This window comes from Podarcis gaigeae, assembly GCF_964106915.1.
Source record: "Podarcis gaigeae genome assembly, chromosome: 18".
Classification (NCBI taxonomy): domain Eukaryota; kingdom Metazoa; phylum Chordata; class Lepidosauria; order Squamata; family Lacertidae; genus Podarcis; species Podarcis gaigeae.
The window spans coordinates 5,294,378-5,311,121 of NC_139696.1; the positions used below are offsets into that span (position 1 = coordinate 5,294,378).

The following is a 16,744-nucleotide window of genomic DNA, read 5'->3' on the forward strand; positions in this document are numbered from 1 at the left end:
GGGACTATAGTTCCCATCATCCCTGATCACTGGTATAATAATAATAATAATAATAATAATAATAGTAATTTATTATTTGTACCCCACCCATCTGGCTGGGTTTCCCCAGCCACTCTGGGCGGCTTCCAACAAAGACCAAAAATACAGTGGTACTTCAGGTTACATACGCTTCAGGTTACAGACTCTGCTAACCCAGAAAATTGTGCTTCAGGTTAAGAACTTTGCTTCAGGATGAGAACAGAAATCGTGCTCTGGTGGCGCGGCGGCAGCAGGAGGCCCCATTAGCTAAAGTGGTGCTTCAGGTTACGAACAGTTTCAGGTTAAGTACAGACCTCCGGAACGAATTAAGTACTTAACCTGAGGTACCAATGTACACTGTTAGCTAGGGATAATGGGAGTTGTAGTCCCAAAACAGCTGGAGGGCTGAGTTTGGCCATCACTGGTGTAGATAAATCAACGGGGAGGGGGGGTTTCCCCCACAATGTTTCTGGGGCAAAGTTGGCGGGGAGAGCTTGTGGGACGACGACCCCCAGCACTGCTGGGTCTCGCTTTGGGCAGAATCTGGCCTGGCACACCCCCCCCCTTTTCCCCCAACGCCCCAAAGGCCCCGTGAACACCCCAGAAGAGACAACGGGCCTTTGCTTTGCTTTTCCCAGGGTTTCCTTGAAACGCAGCCTGGTTTTGTTGATTCCCAACGGGTCTAAATTTTTGCATATTCTTTTATCGTTCTCATTTTGGGGAGCATTCGCGAGCCCTGCTTTTCATTGTTGGCAGCTTTTGAGCCCCTCCCGGAGCCCGAGAAATGGCGGGGCGAGCAGATCATGCGCGTGTTAAAAGGTGTGGGGGCGCTTTGGAAAGGGGGCGCAGAATTGCCATAGGAACCCCCCGTTCTTTCCTTTCAACTCATGCACACAGCACAGAACAATAATAATTTTGAAAGCAGAGGGGAAACCGGAGGGTTGGTTTCAAGCAGGAGAGCAAAAGCACAACGACAATACTTGCCCTCCGATTTGGGTGCCCGTCCCTGCCAGCTCCCTCAAGAACGGCCTCTCCCCAGTCTTCCACTCCTTTTCCAAACTTTTCCGCCTCTCAGGAACTATGGGTCTGTTGGAAACTGAAAACAGCCTCTTGCAAAAAAAGGATGTTCCTATTCGGTGCAGATTATTCGGGTACGTGCAGTGCAGATTGGGGTATGATTTTTTTGCTTTCCGCTTTGGCCAAAAAGGGACGCGGGTGGCGCTGTGGGTTAAACCACAGAGCCTAGGACTTGCCGATCAGAAGGTCGGCGGTTCGAATCCCCGCAACAGGGTGAGCTCCCTTTGCTCGGTCCCTGCTCCTGCCAACCTAGCAGTTCGAAAGCACGTCAAAGTGCAAGTAGATAAATAGGTACCACTCTGGTGGGAAGGTAAATGGTGTTTCCGTGCACTGCTCTGGTTCGCCAGAAGCGGCTTAGTCCTGCTGGCTACATGACCCGGAAGCTGTACGCCGGCTCCCTCGGCCAATAAAGCGAGATGAGCGCCGCAACCCCAGAGTCGGCCACGACTGGACCTAATGGTCAGGGGTCCCGTTACCTTTTTGGCCGAAAAGGCCTCATCAGGTAAAGGGAGGGCAGCGTCCCCATCTTCTCGGGCACAACACCAGCCTCTCGCGGCGGGCCTTCCTAGGAGTCGAGAGGAGAGGGATCCGGGATGGTCGTCGAAAGTCCTAGGAGCGCAAAGAGTTTCCCATCAACAGGAAAGCTGGTTTAGTGTTTTTCTGAAAACGCGGAAAGCATTTTTTCTCTGCTCTGAACCAGATCTCTGGGATCGCGCTCTCTCTTTCTGACGACCAGCTTTTTGCGACTCGGAAATCTAGAGCCATTTTAGGAGGGGTTTCTTCCCTCCCCTCACCGTTGGGTCAATTCATTCCTGAAACCGTCATCACCAAATCTCTTGACCGAGGTTGATTTAGCGACAAACAGCCCAGGCTGCAGAAATCAGGTGGATCCCGAGTTAATGCAATGAGGATTTATCGCTCAGAACTTCTAATAATATTGGGGAGGGCTGTGGGAAGAGGGGAGGGGGATGAATTCTTATAATTACTATTTTTGGAGGAGGGAGACTGTAGACAAGAGAAAGAGACAAAAAAAATGGACCTCTGTTCTTTATATGACAAACCTGCTCTATAGATAATATTTTTGCAAACGAGAGTTGGATACAAAGATATATTGTGTACATTACACAACTTGTGTGTATGTGTGTGTGTATATATATATAAATATATATATATATTCTGGGAATTTGTAGAATTTGGAAATAGATATTTAATGACTATCCAAAAGGAGGAAAGGGGGGGGGGGAATACTGTGAGATTTTGGTTTTTTGCTGCTTCTTTTTCCGAGACCGTGTGTTTTGATGGGAGCACAGTTTCTTTTCTCAAACGCCCTCTTTTTATTTTTTCTGTTCCTGGTTCCGTGGTTGATTTGGGCAAAACGTTACGCTTGGGCCTGGCGGGGGGGGGGGGGAGGTGTCGCCAAAACCCCTTAAGCTAATTTGAACATTATCTTAACTTATTCCATAACGCGATGGGTTTTCCCCCCTCCTTTGTAATAACAGTACAATGGATAAAAATACCTTGAACCATGAAGTCGTTTACAGTATATATGTGTGTTTGTGTGTTTATACACCCAAACACATACACAAAAGGGTTTTTCTCCCCCACGTTGCCAAACTCGCCATTTAAAAGCAGCTTAAAGTCCTTTCTCCGCTTGCCTTTTTTAAAATAAAAAAGCTGGTATCTCTCCATTTTTTATACACAGGAGGGGAAAAAACCAATACAAAACCGAATATTTCTCTCTCTTTTTCTTTTTGCAACACATAATAAAGTCATTGTATGAAAACATGTCTGCCTTTGGAGCTCTGTCTTTATAATAACCTTCCATAGCGTTTTGCATCTTCCACGACTCTTCTTTACCACTCAAGCTGGTCTGCCAGTCAGAGCCTGGGCTGAGGTCCAAGGTGGGGCCAGGATAACTGAAAATTTCTCCCCCAGACCCAGTTCCCTACTACACTCGGCAGCTGAGGGCCTTGTGTAAAGTACCGTCTTGCGAAGAAATCTGTCTCATACAGCGTTCTGGTCTCCTCGCCTCAAAATGGATATCGAAAAGGTTCAAAACGGGCACCAGTCATTACATACCCGGCAAAAACATTCCTCTTAAATCGGGCGCATGGCTGATGGACATTCTGTGGCCTTTTTTAATGCATCTGGGGGGGGGGGAGTATGTGCTATTCATGAAATTCTACAAGGTGCGACCGGACAGTTCAGTGAATGGTCACAGAAATCGACCGCGAGAAATATTCGAACATACAATCAGCATTGGAAACCCACGAAATGCTCACGATTGTGTACGGAGATGGAGCCATAATTTGAAAGACAGTGTATGAGTGATTTCTGTGAAGGGCGGAAAACCATCGAAGATGACCCTCAGTTTGGCAGACCGGCGGCGAGCAGAACAGCAGCAAATGTCAACAGAGTCCGCAAGTTATTGATGTGGGATCGGCGTTTGTCCGTCCGAATGATGGCGGAAGAATTGCATATTCTGCACAAAATCGTTCCTGAGTTGTCCCACCCTCCGTATTCTCCTGATCTGGAGTCACTGGATTTCTTTCTGTTTCCAGAGCTGAGATCTGGACTGAAAGGGCACAGATTTCCCCAACATTTAACACGTCCAAGCCACTGCGACGAGGGAACTGGAAGCAGCACGGAAAGAGGACTTCTCCAGAAGTTTCCAACAGTTCTATGAACATTGCCAACGGTGTGTTGTATCAGACGGGACCTACTTTGAAGGACTGTAAGGTGCAGGCTCCATGATCACTGCAGATGGTGACAGCAGCCACGAAATTAAAAGACGCCTGCTTCTTGGAAGAAAAGTGATGACAAACCTAGACAGCATCTTAAAAAGCAGAGACATCACCTTGCCAACAAAGGTGCGTATAGTTAAAGCTCTGGTTTTCCCAGTAGTGATGTATGGAAGTGAGAGCTGGACCATCAAGAAGGCTGATCGCCGAAGAATGGATGCTTTTGAATTCTGGTGCTGGAGGAGACTCTTGAGAGTCCCATGGACTGCAAGAAGATCAAACCTCTCCATTCGGAAGGAAATCAGGCCTGAGTGCTCCCTGGAAGGACAGATCCTGAAGCTGAGGCTCCAAGACTTTGGCCACCTCAGGAGAAGAGAAGACTCCCTGGAAAAGACCCTGATGTTGGGAAAGATGGAGGGCGCAAGGAGAAGGGGACGACAGAGGACGAGATGGTGGGACAGTGTTCTCGATGCTACCAGCATGAGTTTGACCAAACTGCGGGAAGCAGTGGAAGACAGGAGTGCCTGGCGTGCTCTGGTCCAGGGGGTCACAAAGAGTCGGGCACAACTAAACAACAAAATTGCTTGAAGAGGCCACGCTGTGGACTAGAAACCTAAACAGGCTTGCCTGGCGTGCTCTGGTCCTGGGGGTCATGAAGAGGCGGACACGACTAAGCGACTAAACAACAACAACAAGGTGGTATGTTCTTGGTGTCCTATTTCTGTGACCATTCACTGAACTTTCTGGTCCCATCTTGTCAAATTGGAAGAACTCTCAAGGGACATCAAGTCCAACGTCCCCACAATGCTGGAATCTGGATGGGTTCGGTCTGCTTTTTGTTCCTATTCTGAAGTTTGCCTATTCCTTGAAGGTTTGCCACCCTTCACAGGAACACTTAAACCACTCATATACACTGTCTTTCAAGTTACGACTTCATCTCCATCCACAATTGTGAGCATTTTGTGGGTTTCTGATGCCGATTTTATGTTTTCTCGCCGTCCGATTTCTGTGACCGTTCACCGAGCTTTTCCAGTCACACCTTGTAGAATCAGTCACTTGGGTGGTGGTGGTGATAATAATAATAATAATGCAAATATTTGCTAAAAGTAACAGTAGGGGAAATTGCTTTGCGAACGTATGCATTGTTAGAAATCTTCGGGGGTGGGGGGAAACACCAGCGAATCTTCGTGCAGGCTTTCCAAAATCTTGAAAACGGAACTGAATTTAAAGTCAGGGAAAATGAGGATCTGTTTATGTCTCCTTGCCAGGCCAGGCCTCACGGTGGCAGAGATGGAAATTTCCACATGGCAGTGGGTGTCCTTGCTCTGCGTTGCCCCTGGATCCTTGCTCTTGGGGCGGGGGGGGGGGGGGAGACGGGTGCAGCCCCCTGAATATTTAAACATGCTGGAACTCTCTGTGTGCTAAAGCTAAAGTCGGTTTTATTTTTTAAGAGGCCCGTATGACCTTTGAGGAAGGCAGCTAGCAGCTCTTTTGCTGCAAGAGTTATTTTGGGAATGGCCCAAAATGAGAAAGTTGAATGGGTCTGTCTTGTTCTTCCGACACCCTCCAATCCATCAGGCCTCCTTTTATTCCCAGAGGCTTCCGCTTCCCTGCCGAGCGCAAAAGATGAGATTCAGGCTTCCCAGTGGAAAACTACTGGCACGCAGGAGCTCTTGTGACTGTCATTATCTGGGCAGCGAGATTCCACCCTGGCCCCCTTTTGTACGGGAGCAACCTGGCACCCCTGCTTTGCATGCCGATGGGGTGTTTTAAACTGATGTGTTTTTTAGGCCAGCCCTCCGAGCGGGTTGCAAAAACGAAACGAGACCCCGGCAAATATTCTTTATCATATCCCTTTGCAATCTCACCTTCCCCACCAATAATAGGTCTCGGATAAAATTACAAATCAAGTGGAGAAAGCCAAAAAATATTTTGTTTTTTAGTCGTGTCCGACTCTTCGTGAGCCCCTGGACCAGAGCACGCCAGGCCCTCCTGCCTTCCACTGCCCCCCGCAGTTTGGTCAGACTCATGCTGGTCGCTTCGAGAACACTGTCCCACCATCTCGTCCTCTGTCGTCCCCTTCTCCTTGTGCCCTCCATCTTTCCCAGCATCAGGGTCTTTTCCAGGGAGTCTTCTCTTCTTATGAGGTGGCCAAAGTATTGGAGCCTCAGCTTCAGGATCTGTCCTTCCAGTGAGCACTCAGGGCTGATTTCCTTCAGAATGGATGTGTTTGATCTTCTTGCAGTCCATGGGACTCTCAAGAGTCTCCTCCAGCACCAGAATTCAAAAGCATCAATTCTTTGGCGATCAGCCTTCTTGATGGTCCAGCTCTCACTTCCATACATCACTACTGGAAAACCAGAGCTTTAACTATACGGACCTTTGTTGGCAAGGTGAGTGTCTCTGCTTATAGTCACTAACAAATAATAGTAAAAATGCTACAACAACCCAAATCTACAGATTATGATTGCAGAGAATATGAACCTCGCAGCACTATTAAAAGCCCTTTCCTAAAAGAAAGCGAAGAAAACTAGGCAGTTGCCAATCAAATCCATTAGTGCAACAGGATCAATAAAAAAATTGCACAGAAAAACCCAGTGATAAAGGGCCATCTATTTTTTCTTGAAAGGGTGGCGCTGTGGGTAAAAACACAGAGCCTAGGGCTTGCTGATCAGAAGGTTGGTGGTTCGAATCCCTGCAACGGGGTGAGCTCCCGTTGCTCGGTCCCTGCTCCTGCCAACCTAGCAGTTCAAAAGCACGTCAAAGTGCAAGTAGATAAATAGGTACCGCTCCGGCGGGAAGGTAAATGGCATTTCCGTGTGCTGCTCTGGTTCACCAGAAGCGGCTTAGTCCTGCTGGCCACATGACCCGGAAGCTGTACGCCGGCTCCCTTGGCCAGTAAAGCGAGATGAGCGCTGCAACCCCAGAGTCAGCCACAACTGGACCTAATGGTCAGGGTTCCCTTTACCGTTACCAATTTTTCTTGAGGGCTAGAATCATGCTTTCCAAAACAAAACGGAAACGAAAAAATATGAGATTTGGCATTTTTGCCAGCCCACAGAGAAAAACATGGACCTCAGAAAGGGATTTAATTTTTTGCACCTTGTAACACTGGCAGTAAAGGCACATTCCCCCGCACAAAGAAACCTGGGTGCTGCAATTCCCAGCACCCTCAACAAACTACATTTCCCAGGATCATTTGTAGAGGCGGAACATGTGCTTTAAACGCGCTGCGTATGCACAACGATAGATTTCCTCACCGCATTTCTCGGGGCTGTCGAGATTTGAAATCCCAACCTAAGAAGGGCCTGTTCAATCGGGTCCAGCATCCTGGAAGCAGGATTCGAACACAAGAGCAACTCCCCCGTTGTTTCCAGCAATTCAGAAGCATTTTTGCAATACAACAGGAACCACTGTAGTTTAATGGTGGATTTTGGATATAATGGAGAGGTGAAAGATTTGGATTACTATATAAAATGCAAGAGGAAATGATTGACAACAGGACCCCACAAAGGGGAGGAGATTCCAGGAGATTCCATGGAATCTTTATGTTGCATGTTGGATATGTGATTGTAAAACTGTACAGTGGTACCTCGGGTTACAGACGCTTCAGGTTACAGACTCCGCTAACCCTGAAATAGTACCTCGGGTTAAGAACTTTGCTTCAGGATGAGAACAGAAATTGTTCTCTGGCGGTGCGGCGGCAGCGGGAGGCCCCATTAGCTAAAGTGGTGCTTCAGGTTAAGAACAGTTTCAGGTTAAGAACGGACCTCCGGAACGAATTAAATACTTAACCTGAGGTACCACTGAGGTAATTTGAAAAAAACCAAATAAATAATTTAAAAATAATCTTAAAACGATGAACTTAATGGGGTATCCAGGACTTATCGCGTTAGGAAAGAGGGAGAAGGATAATTTTTCCATCCGCTTTATGCCATGCCCAGTTTTACAAACTTCCATCCTGAGGGCCCTTCCCTGTGCCTTTCCTCCAAGCTGAAAACGCTGCAACCTCTCTTCATAACCATAGTTTAGAGGTCCCGGGCCCTAAGGAAGTCAGACTATCGTCCACCAGGGCCAGGGCCTTCTCAGTGATGGCTCCGACCCAGTGGAATGCTCTGTCCCACGAGACCAGGGCCCTGCAGGATTTAACCTTCTTCCGTCGGGCCTGTAAGACAGAGCTATTCCGCCTGGCCTTTAATTTGAATCCAGCCTGATCTTTTATTTCCCTTCCCTTCTCTTCCCTCCCCCTCCCCTTTTATAAAGATCACCCGCTCTGAGACCCCACAGCTAATTCTCCCCTGGCCTCCTCACTGGCCCAAGTAGGACCAATTCATCCAGCTAGCCATGGGGATTATCTAATTGATTTTTGAATTTTATTGTTACTCATGTTTTTATACTGTATTTTATGCTGCTTTTGCAATTAAGTGTTTTAAATTTGTCGCTATCCGCCCTGAGCCTGGTTTTTGAACCGGGAAGGGCGGGGTATAAATAAAACAAATACTATTAATTTATTAAAGGTAAAGGTAAAGGTACCCCTGCCCGTACGGGCCAGTCTTGCCAGACTCTGGGGTTGTGCGCCCATCTCACTCAAGAGGCCAGGGGCCAGCGCTGTCCGAAGACACTTCCGGGTCACGTGGCCAGCATGACATCGCTGCTCTGGCGAGCCAGAGCCGCACACAGAAACGCCGTTTACCTTCCCGCTAGAAAGCGGTCCCTATTTATCTACTTGCACCCGAGGGTGCTTTCAAACTGCTAGGTTGGCAGGCGCTGGGACCGAGCAACGGGAGCACACCCCGCCGCGGGGATTCGAACCGCCGACCTTTCGATCGGCAAGCCCTAGGCGCTGAGGCTTTTACCCACAGCGCCACCCGCGTCCCTATTAATTTATTACTATTGGTGAAATCGTGGAATCGTGGAGATGGAAGGGGACCCAGCGGTCATCTAGTCCAACCCCACCCCCCTGCAATGCAAAAATCTCAGCTCGAGCATATGGCCACCCAACCTCTGCTTTAAGGAGAGTCAAACAGCTCTTGCTGTCAGAAGGCTCTTCCGGACAATTTAGCTGGAACCTCCTTTCTCGAAACCTGAAGCCGTGGGTTCGAGTCCTACCCTCCGGAAAACAAGACCCAAAAGGAATTGGCAGTTGGGTGAGGCAAGCTGCTGGCTCGGTGCCCCAATTCCAGAAAGATCTGACCGCAGTGGGGGGGTTTGGCACTGCCACCTCTCTAGATGGCATGGGGCCAAACGGTCAGCCCTCAAGGCTGCTGTGGGGCGGGCGCCGCCGCGAGCCAGTGGAAATGTACCCACTTGGCATCGCCGAGCCCCAGAGAGGACAAAAGAAGTGCTACATTTGTTTCCCCAAAACATGCTGAGCTTGGGAGATTCCAGAGCAGGGGAAAAAGGATCATTTTGTCCTAATATTCAAACAAGCGTGCCATCGCGGGAGGCCTGGCAGAGCCCAGCTTGTCGGGGGAGAGGAAACTATTTCTCTGCCCTCCCACAAACACCCCCACCCCGTGGGAAAATGTGCTTTCGCTGGTGAGAATTACGGGGTGAAATTATAGGGGGAGAGGAGAGGGTCACTGATAAGGGACAGCTATATTTCTGAAGGACAGGACAGGATGTCGAAAGAGAAGGGTGGTTGGTCATAGCTGTCAACGTTTCCCTTTTTTTAAGGGAAATTCCCTTATTCCGAATAGGATTCCTCGCAAGAAAAGGGAAAAGTTGACATCTATGGGGGGCGTAGATGGATTAGAGAAACCATACACCCTCATTACTCACTGGGAGACCTTGAGCCCAGGGCCAGATTTACATATAAGATAAACAAGCTATAGCTTAGGGCCCCAAGCTCTTGGGGGTCCCCCAAAAAAATTAAAGGAAAAAAATATAAAATAAAAAACAAAACCGACATACAGCAACAGTGTTTGTGTTGTGTAGGCCCCTATGGTGTAAGTCATGGGCCCCGCCTGCTCGCCTGCTCCCTAAAATATCACGGGTTTACTCCTTTCTATATATAGGGTAGGGATGCGGGTGGCACTGTGGGTTAAACCACAGAGCCTAGGGCTTGCCGATCGGAAGGTCGGCGGTTCGAATCCCCGCGACGGGGTGAGCTCCCATTGCTCCGTCCCTGCTCCTGCCAACCTAGCAGTTCAAAAGCACATCAAAGTGCAAGTAGATAAATAGGCACCACTCCGGCGGGAAGGGAAACGGCGTTTCTGTGCGCTGCTCTCGTTTGCCAGAAGCGGCTTAGTCCTGCTGGCCACATGACCCGGAAGCTGTACGCCGGCTCCCTCGGCCAATAAAGCGAGATGAGCGGTGCAACCCCAGAGTTGGCCACGACTGGACCTAATGGTCAGGGGTCCCTTTACCTTACCAGACTTAAAATCGTGGAGAGACCTGGTCTGAATAGAGACATTGGATTCTTATCTCGTTATACATGATAAAGCTGTTTTTAGCCATCTCACCCCTTGGTTTTTCCTGTAAAACCAATTGCAGTCATTAATTACCACACCTATCATCCAATCACCCATTCCCACCACCCTTCTGAGTAATACCCCTCCCCACCCTCTCACTATATATAAAGGTCTGGTGACTTCTGTTTCAGTGTGTTTGAAGAAGTGTGCATGCACACGAAAGCTCATACCTAGAACTAACTTAGTTGGTCTCTAAGGTGCTACTGGAAGGAATTTTTAAATTTAATCTTATTTATTTTGATTTGTTTCGACTATGGCAGGCAAACACGGCTACCTACCAGTAACTATGTCTATATGAATTTCTGAAGTTTTCTCAGTGAGGCAGTACATAGATACATTTATCAGTGAATTGTTACATTTGGTATCATGCAGCAGAGGCCCTTTGAATAGATAGGAAGAAACTGTGATGGGGTGTTTTGTGGGGAGAAATCACAAAAGCCACAAAAGCGATTATGCTGATTTTGGTAGTGGACTGCATGTGCATGATATCTGCTGGAGGGCCAAACCGCCCGCCCCCCCTACACATAAATTCCTGCAACAAATGTAGATGTTAAAGATTTGGATTGTATTATAAAAGGCACGCGGGTGGCGCTGTGGGTTAAACCACAGAGCCTAGGACTTGCCGATCAGAAGGTCCGCGGTTTGAATCCCCGCAATGACGGGGTGAGCTCCCGTTGCTCGGTCCCTGCTCCTGCCCACCTAGCAGTTCGAAAGCACGTCAAAGTGCAAGTAGATAAATAGGTACCACTCCGGCGGGAAGGTAAACGGCGTTTCCGTGCGCTGCTCTGGTTCGCCAGAAGCGGCTTACTCCTGCTGGCCACATGACCCGGAAGCTGTACGCCGGCTCCCTCAGCCAATAAAGCAAGATGAGCGCCGCAAACCCAGAGTCGGCCGTGACTGGACCTAATGGTCAGGGGTCCCTTTACCTTGACCTTATAAAAGATGCAGGAGGAAATGATTGATAGCAGGTCCCACAAAGGAGAAGAGGGAAGTCCAGGAGATTCTATGGAATCTTCGTCTTTACGTTGTGTGTCGGATACGCGATTGTAAAACTGTAATTTGAAAAAAAACAAATAAATAAAATTAAAAAAAGAAAGAGTCATCTAGCCCAACCGTCTTGCAGCACAGGAATCGCATCACAGGACTGCCAGGTCCCTGCAGCCAGCAGGGCCAATGGTTAGAGACGATGATGGCAGCTGGAACGAGGCAACAATTCCTGCCTTGTGGGGGGTCAGACTGGATGACCTTTGGGGACCCCTCCCAACTCTACAATCTGGAGATGCTGCCTCCCTCAGTGGAAGGATGGCGGTTAGATGATGCAAGCAAATTCCCCCCCCAGCGGTTCCGGGGCGGGGGGGGGCACTTTCATTCATGAAAATGCTCCAGGAAATCTGAAAACCTTGAATGCTACCCCCCTCAAAAAAAGTAGTAACAATGAGGTTAAGATTTCCTAACGCCCCCCACCCAAAAAAAGGCCACAAGGGAGGAAGGCTAACCCCCGCAATGCAGAACCTTCCTGGAGAAGAATGTGGGGGTCTCCATCTCAATGCCAAAGGGGGGGGGGTTTCAGTGGCAACAGCTCCTCTACCCAAATAGGGGGCCCCCTTGGAGCACGTGGCTGGCGGGGGTGAGGGGGGGTTATTGGGCACGGAGTGGATGGAAAATTTTTCCAGAGGGGGCGGAGCCGCGAGGGGGGGGGGAGAGGGAGAGGCGGGTCCCGGGAAAGAATTAAGGCGCCGCCGGCAGGAGGCTGAGCGCATTGCGCAGAGCGGAGGAGCTTCGGTCAGGTGCGCCCGGGCTCGGGGCTGGGATATGCGTCACCCCAACACCGCAGCCCTTTGTCCTTGCTGGAGCCCCTCTCCCTTCGAAGATGGCAAGGGTGGTTGGTGGGCTGAAGGTTTGGGCTTGGAAGAGGGGGGTTGGGCGCCGGGGACCCCTTTGGCGTCTCCAAGACGCCCGCTTTACCTTTTCCAGGACGCCTGGGTCCTCTTCTCTCTCTCTCTCTCTCTCTCTCTCTCTCTCTCTCTCTCTGTCTCTCTCTCTCTCTCTCTTTCTCTCCCCTCCTCCCACCTCTGTTCCTCCAGGACGCCTGGGTCCTCTTCCTCTTCCTCTCCACCCCCCTCTCCACCTCTGTTCTTCCAGGACGCCTGGGTCCTCTTCCTCTCTCTTCCCCTCCTTCCCTCCTTCCAGGACGCCTGGGTCCTCTCTCTCTCTCTCTCTCTCTCTCTCTCTTTCTTTCTCTCTCCCCGACTCCCACCTCTGTTCCTCCAGAACGCCTGGGTCCTCTCGTCCTCTCTCTCCCTCCCTCCCTCCCTCCAGGACACCTGGGTCCTCTTCATCTCCCTCCCTCCACCTCTGTTCCTCCAGGACGCCTGGGTCCTCTTCCTCTTCCTTTTCCTCTCCCCCACCCCTCTCCACCTCCGTTCCTCCAGTACGCCTGGGTCCCCCCTCCCTTCCTCCTTCCCTCCTTCCAAGACGCATGGGTCCTCCCTCCAGGACGCCTGGGTCCTCTTTATCTCCCTCCCTCCCTCCACCCAGTGGCGTAGCGTGGGTTGTCAGCACCCGGGACAAGGCAAGTAATTTGCGCCCCCTAACCCGTGGATTTGCGCCCCCTAAACCCGTGAATTTGCTCCCCCTAACCCTAACCCCCAGATGTTGCGCCCGGTGCGGCCGGCCCCCCTGCACCCCCACGCTACGCCACTGCCTCCACCTCTGTTCCTCCAGGACGCCTGGGTCCGTCTTCTCTCTCTCCCTCTCCCTCCCCTCACCCCCGGACGCCTGGGTCCCTTTCCCCTCCTGCTTTGGAAAGGGAGGCGCTGCATTCCCCCCCCCCCGAGCTTGAGGGGGCCTTCCTCCAGGTTTCAAAGACCTCTTCGCCTTTTCTTTTTCTCCTAAATTGTCTAGATCGGATGAAGAAGAGGGGGGGAGGGTCGGACACCTGGGTCCCCTCCCCCCAGCGTTACCACTTAGTTAATAATTGGACAGTGCGGTGTGGTTATTTCTTACAACAATGCAAAAATGCAATGTTTAAATGGGTTAAAACCATTTAGGGTGGGTGGGCCAGTGACCTCAACTGGCAGTCTGGAGTTGGGGGGGGGGGGTGTTTCTCGGACACCTGGGTCCGCCCCAGCCCCCTTTCCACTCTGTTTACTTCCCCATGTTTCCCCGAGATTTATTTTTCCTGTCTTAATGCAGCCACGCCATAAGGATTCCCGTTCCTCTTCCTGCCGTGCCTCTGCATGAGTCTCTGTTCAGGCTTCTTCCACCTTCTGAGTGCTGGGATTGGCTCCTTGCCCTTTCACTCCCCCTTTTTCCGGCACAGAGACTCTGCAGGAACGCTTCTGCCCTTTTCCTTCCTCCATCCATCCATCCGGAACAGGAACTCGCACAGAGAGACGCATCCCTCACTCTGTGCTTCCGCAGAAGGCAGAGCAAAAGTGTCCCTTAGGGAGATTGAAGTGGCTGCCAGCTATTTAATTCCGCCCTCTTTCTCCCCCAGAACAAACATCATGACATCCCCGTTTGTGGTGGAGAGCCCGGACGTCAAGTATACCCCAGATTTCATTGAGGCCAGATACAGCTACCCCACAGCTCAAGTCTGCCAGGAAAACGGAGTGACCAAGGTATGGTATAAAATGGGGAATGGAGGAGGGGACCTCAAGATGGGTGAGTTGAATGAAGGAGTACAGGTGAGGGGGGCATCAGACGTCCCTTAAACTGGTCCACACCAATTCGAACTATCTGGCAGTGTACAGAGGTACAGTGATACCTCTGGTTAAGTACTTAATTCATTCCGGAGGTCCGTTCTTAACCTGAAACTGTTCTTAACCTGAAGCACCACTTTAGCTGATGGTGCCTCCTGCTGCTGCTGCGCCGCCGGAGCACGATTTCTGTTCTCATCCTGAAGCAAAGTTCTTAACCCGAGGGACTATTTCTGGGTTAGCGGAGTTTGTAACCCACTGTATATGGCTGGCGGGCATGCAGCTTCCCTCCCAAGTCTTCACGGGAGTAGAGTGATCCCCTCAGAGGCTTGGGAAAAGGTCAACAAATTGACAACTCTGGGAAACGGGTGGGGGGCAGAGGGATCTTTGCACCACGGCGCCAGGTATGCTTAAGACGGCCCTGACACTGTCCAACCATCTCATCCTCTGTCGGCCCCTTCTCCTTGAGCCCTCCATCTTTCCCAACATCAGGGTCTTTTCCAGGGAGTCTTCTCTTCTCATGAGGTGGCCAAAGTCCTGGAGCCTCAGCTTCAGGATCTGTCCTGACGTTCTTCTGCATTGTCACTCCCGCAGGTGAAGCCATCCTCTACCAATGTCGTTTTCCGCACGGAGAGGCGTGTCCCCAAGCTGGGGGTGATGCTCGTCGGCTGGGGCGGGAACAATGGCTCCACGGTGACGGCTGCTGTCTTAGCCAATCGGCTGGGCCTCTCCTGGATGACCAAGACGGGGCGGAAGGCGAGTGTAACTGGGGGCTGCTATCGGGCTTTATGTGGGAACGAGTTTCTTGGCACAAGGGCTAAAAGCGAGAGCGATGGAAATTTCGTTTCGGGCCAAGTCTGACTAGCATTTTGGTATCTTTCGCCCTATAAGACGCACCAGACCACAATACGCACCTCGCTTTTGGAGGAGGAAAACAAGAAAAAATATATTCTGAATTTCAGAAGCCAGAACAGCAAGAGGGATCGCTGCGCAGTGAAAGGAGCAATCCCTCTTGCTGTTCTGGCTTCTGGGATAGCTGCGCAGCCTGCACTCGCTCCATAAGACGCACACACATTTCCCCTTACTTTTTAGGAGGGAAAAAGTGAGTCTTATAGAGCAAAAAATACAGTAGATAAAATCTTTATTTCCCTCAGCCACAGCAAAGGAATCAAATGCAATCAAATAGAAATCTAGTTGGCTATACGAAATACATTCTGAGAACTTACTATACAAATGAAAGAGTTGATAACTGCCCTTGACCACAAATATAGCATATGAACGAGTGGAATTTTTCCTTACTAAGCGTTAAACTGGTTGGGGAACCTTTGACTCTCCAAATGTTGGTGAACTGCAAATCCCATCAGCTAGGGATGATGGGAGTTGTAGTTCAGCCATACTGGAGGGCCAAAGTTTCCTCGCACCTGATCAAGATAACCTCTGGGAAGATCACAAGTGGAGAGGGAGAGGCAGAGAGTCTCTAAGGTTACCAGATTTTTTTTCAATGAATGCAGGGACACTTCAACTTCCTACTAAAAAGATGGATTTTGTCAGGGAACTGATTTGTAAATCCGGGGATGTCTGGTAACGTTACCCCAAGGGTGATAATCCAACCCTTCTCACTGCAATGCAGGAATCTCCACCATTTTTTTTTATTTTTGGCTCTCTGGCAGCTAACATTCCAAGGTAGACTGTTGTTGAACAGGGAGCTTTACCTGTTACCTAACTAATTTGTAAATCTGGGGACCACCTCTCACTTCCCTACATCACTACTGGGGAAACCATAGCTTTAACTGCGCGGACCTTTGTTGGCAAGGTGATGTCTCTGCTTTTTAAGATGCTGTCTAGGTTTGTCATTGCTTTCCTCCCAAGAAGCATTTCATGACTGCAGTCACCATCTGCAGTGATCATGGAGCCCAAGAAAGTCAAATCTCTCACTGCCTCCATTTCTTCCCCTTCTATTTGACAGGAGGTGATGGGCCCAGTGGCCATGATCTTCGTTTTTTTGATGTTGAGCTTCAGACCATATTTTGCACTCTCCTCTTTCACCCTCATTAAAAGGTTCTTTAATTCCTCCTCACTTTCTGCGATCAGTGTTGTGTCATCTGCATATCTGAGGTTGTTGATATTTCTTCCGTCAATCTTAATTCCGACTAGGGATTCATCCAGCCCAGCCTTTCACATGCTGAATTCTGCATATAAGTTAAATAAGCAGGGAGACAATATACAGCCTTGTCGTACTCCTTTCCCAATTTTGAACCCATCAGTTGTTCCATTTCCAGTTCTGACTGTAGCTTCTTGTCCCACATAGAGATTTCTCAGGAGACAGATGAGGTGATCAGGCACTCCCATTTCTTTAAGAACTTGCCAGAGTTTGCTGTGGTCGACACAGCCAAAGGCTTTTGCATAGTCAATGAAGCAGAAGTAGATGTCTTTCTGGAACTTTGCTGGGTACCCTCCCTGAATCGGGAAGGTTGTAGGCTGAAGCTCTGAGCCGAGATCTCAACGTTTCTAATAGGTCTCCTTCCTTTCTCTCTCCTAGCATGCAAATTATTATGGATCTCTCTTGCAAGCTTCCACCGTTTGTCTGGGCAGCGGGCCAACCGGCGACGTCTACATCCCTTTCCGGGATATTCTTCCAATGGTACACCCCAATGATATCGTCTTTGACGGTAAGTGCTGGGTTCGAATCTCCCCGGACGTAGCCAGGATTTGGCCGTCGGAAACGGCGTCTGGG

At 49.9% G+C, this 16,744-nt stretch overlaps 2 protein-coding genes across 3 annotated transcripts in view; one reads left to right on the plus strand and one right to left on the minus strand.

Moving 5' to 3' along the window:
• Positions 1-13,300, minus strand: LOC310835714 (uncharacterized protein). 2 transcript variants are annotated; one of them, XR_014559738.1, is made up of 3 exons: positions 13,014-13,300; positions 12,275-12,837; positions 1-3,852 (listed from the first exon to the last, which is right to left on the minus strand). XR_014559738.1 is itself a non-coding variant. In XM_083720648.1 (3 exons), exons 2-3 carry the CDS (start codon positions 12,788-12,790, stop codon positions 10,936-10,938), a joined length of 942 nt encoding a protein of 313 aa, XP_083576774.1. In that variant the 5' UTR covers positions 12,791-12,833; positions 13,006-13,300; the 3' UTR covers positions 10,657-10,935. The 2 variants fall into 2 exon arrangements, 1 of the variants encoding a protein (XP_083576774.1); XM_083720648.1 differs by lacking the exon at positions 1-3,852 and adding an exon at positions 10,657-11,361 and having other exon boundaries at positions 12,275-12,833; positions 13,006-13,300.
• Positions 11,961-16,744, plus strand: part of ISYNA1 (inositol-3-phosphate synthase 1) — a 17,320-nt gene continuing 12,536 nt past the window's right edge. The window contains exons 1-4 of the mRNA XM_083720462.1: positions 11,961-12,096; positions 13,809-13,932; positions 14,605-14,766; positions 16,550-16,679. Of these exons, the coding sequence (XP_083576588.1) occupies positions 11,966-12,096; positions 13,809-13,932; positions 14,605-14,766; positions 16,550-16,679 (547 nt within the window). The 5' untranslated portion in view covers positions 11,961-11,965. The remainder of the gene's footprint in view (positions 12,097-13,808; positions 13,933-14,604; positions 14,767-16,549; positions 16,680-16,744) is intronic.

What these genes read in the sequence shown, in the direction of transcription:
- LOC310835714 (XM_083720648.1), bottom strand. Translation starts at nt 12,790, where the DNA reads ATGCGTCTTGGAAGGAGGGAAGGAGGAAGGGAGGGGGGACCCAGGCGT. An exon ending in ACCCAGGCGTCCTGGAAAAG is followed by an intron (nt 11,362 to 12,274) that starts GTAAAGCGGGCG and finishes TTCAAATTACAG; the next exon opens with TTTTACAATCGCGTATCCGA.